Genomic DNA, 1,950 nt, shown 5'->3' with positions numbered 1-1,950 from the left:
GGAAAAAAATAGCAAGCAGGAAGTAAAGATTGTATCTCCATACCCTGGAGTAGGCCCCCCACTGTCCAGGTTGAAAACTTGTTTGGGGTTGAGCAGATAGTGGAATTTCCGAAGAATTCTATGGAGAAAAAAAAAGAAAAGGAGAGAGAGAGAGGGAGAGACAGAGAAGGAGCACGTCATCACAAGAAGTCACAGTAGGGCAAACACCTGGGAAGCCCAGCCATGGTGGGAATGAGGGGCCATTCCAACCAGAGAGGGGGGAAGCCTGCACACAGGCCCTGCAGACCCTGAAGTCCCAGGTTCACCTGGCATCACCCACGGCCTCACTCCCTGTTCAAGGCCACCCGACCATCCCAAGACTCTAGCCTCAAACCCCAGGAGCACCACTCCACGCAGAAAGGATAGGGCAGGGAAACCCAGAGCACAGAAACCTCTCAAATGTTCCTTAAGTTCTAGGTGGTGCAATTCTGCCCTTTGTGGACTGTACAAAGGCATCCAGGGCCCCCCTAGGGAAAGGCTCCCACAGTCCTGGGAACAGGAGGAAATGTGGGAGGTATGGGGTTGGTTAGGGTGGGGCCGGGGCAGGGGAGGGCTGAGGGGCAGTGACCACACACACATAGGCTTGGTTTCAAGGCTCCATCTTGAGAAGAGTCTGGTCAGTTTCTGAGGGGTGGCCTGTCACCTGGACTGAGGGAGGGTCTTCCTAGTTCTTGCTTGAACCTTACTTTGTATTTTTTAACCTAGATTCCAGATCATCATGTTATCTGCCCCTGAGTCCAGAGCTGGACAGGCAGGGAGGCAGAAACACTGCCTTACACTCTCTCCTGCCTCCCACTCTACCTAGAGCCTTCAGCCCCCAGCAGACTGGGCATCTCCTCCACTGATGAGGGGGTTCCTGCCTTCTCAGGGCTGGGGACAGGCCAGCAGGCCCCAATCAGGTAAGTCCTGGGAGGCTAGGAAGGAAATAGGCATCTCAGACTGAGTGACCCAGGGAGACTTAACGGTGGCTCATGTGACAGGTGCTGGGCAAAGCACGTTGACTCTTTTAGCCCTCACAACAACCCCAGGAGAGGGGAAATCATTATCCCCATTTTACAGAGGAGGACACTGAGGCACAGGGAGGTTAAGTTACTTGGACCAGGTCACAAAGTGGTAAGTGGCAGGGCTGGGATTTGAACTCAGGTTTGTCCGTCTCCACAATCCACTCTGTTATGGTTGAGGGGAGGAAAGGGCCCAAGCGGGGCTGTTCTAGCTTCTCCACTTGGAAAAAGAAGAGAACATACCTTTCTCCTTGTCTCCCTCCACTCTTGGGGTTCACCAAGACCAGCAGGGGATGGGTACCCGGGGTGGGGACGATCTTATACTTAAAAAGTAAAAGAAAGAGAAATTAGCTCTGCTTCATCCAATGGAGGGAGGGTGAGACAAGAGATGCGGTCAAGCAGCTTCTGGGAGAGGTGGATGGGAGGCAGTCCCAGGCATGGGGGAGAGGAGCTGCAGGAGGTAGGTCTTTGTCCACAGGCTGAATTTGCTGAGTGGCTAAACTGTCTCCAGCTTGAGTGGCCTTTAAGTAGTGCTCACAGCGACAAGGGTTTTAGGTCAGGATCAGAAATGGGGCAATGGCACTGTAGCTTCAAATCATGCAACGACGGTGTGTAATTGAATCCACAGCACAATATTAGATTTTGTGAGGGATGCAACTGAATTCGATCTTCGAAGGTATGACTGTCTGGTCATACAGATAAATAAAGTGCCCCTCCTAGAGTTAACTATCACTTGCAGCCCAGTGCCTTCCAAATTGACATTTCTAGCCCCAATATTCCTCCTGAGCCCTGACTGTACATCTTTCACTGTCTAGTGGGTTCCTTCAACTGGACGTCTCACCATCAGTACAAACTCAACATGCCCCAAACCTGACTTATCTTCTTTTCCCATTAAACTGGCCTCCTCTCT

General features: G+C 51.8%; 1 protein-coding gene across 1 annotated transcript in view; it reads right to left on the bottom strand.

Moving 5' to 3' along the window:
* The window catches only part of LOC101351610 (diacylglycerol kinase gamma), a 123,312-nt gene that overhangs the window by 1,847 nt on the left and 119,515 nt on the right, over positions 1–1,950 (bottom strand). Inside the window, exons 14-15 of the mRNA XM_023736846.1 lie at positions 1,284–1,363; positions 44–118 (exon numbers count right to left, since the gene is read on the bottom strand). Coding sequence (XP_023592614.1) covers positions 44–118; positions 1,284–1,363 — 155 coding nt within the window. The remainder of the gene's footprint in view (positions 1–43; positions 119–1,283; positions 1,364–1,950) is intronic.

The sequence above is a fragment of the Trichechus manatus genome, unplaced genomic scaffold (assembly GCF_000243295.1).
Source record: "Trichechus manatus latirostris isolate Lorelei unplaced genomic scaffold, TriManLat1.0 scaffold00092, whole genome shotgun sequence".
Classification (NCBI taxonomy): Eukaryota; Metazoa; Chordata; class Mammalia; order Sirenia; family Trichechidae; genus Trichechus; species Trichechus manatus.
Note: the sequence above shows the minus strand (reverse complement) of the source record. Positions and strands in the feature narration are given on the sequence as shown.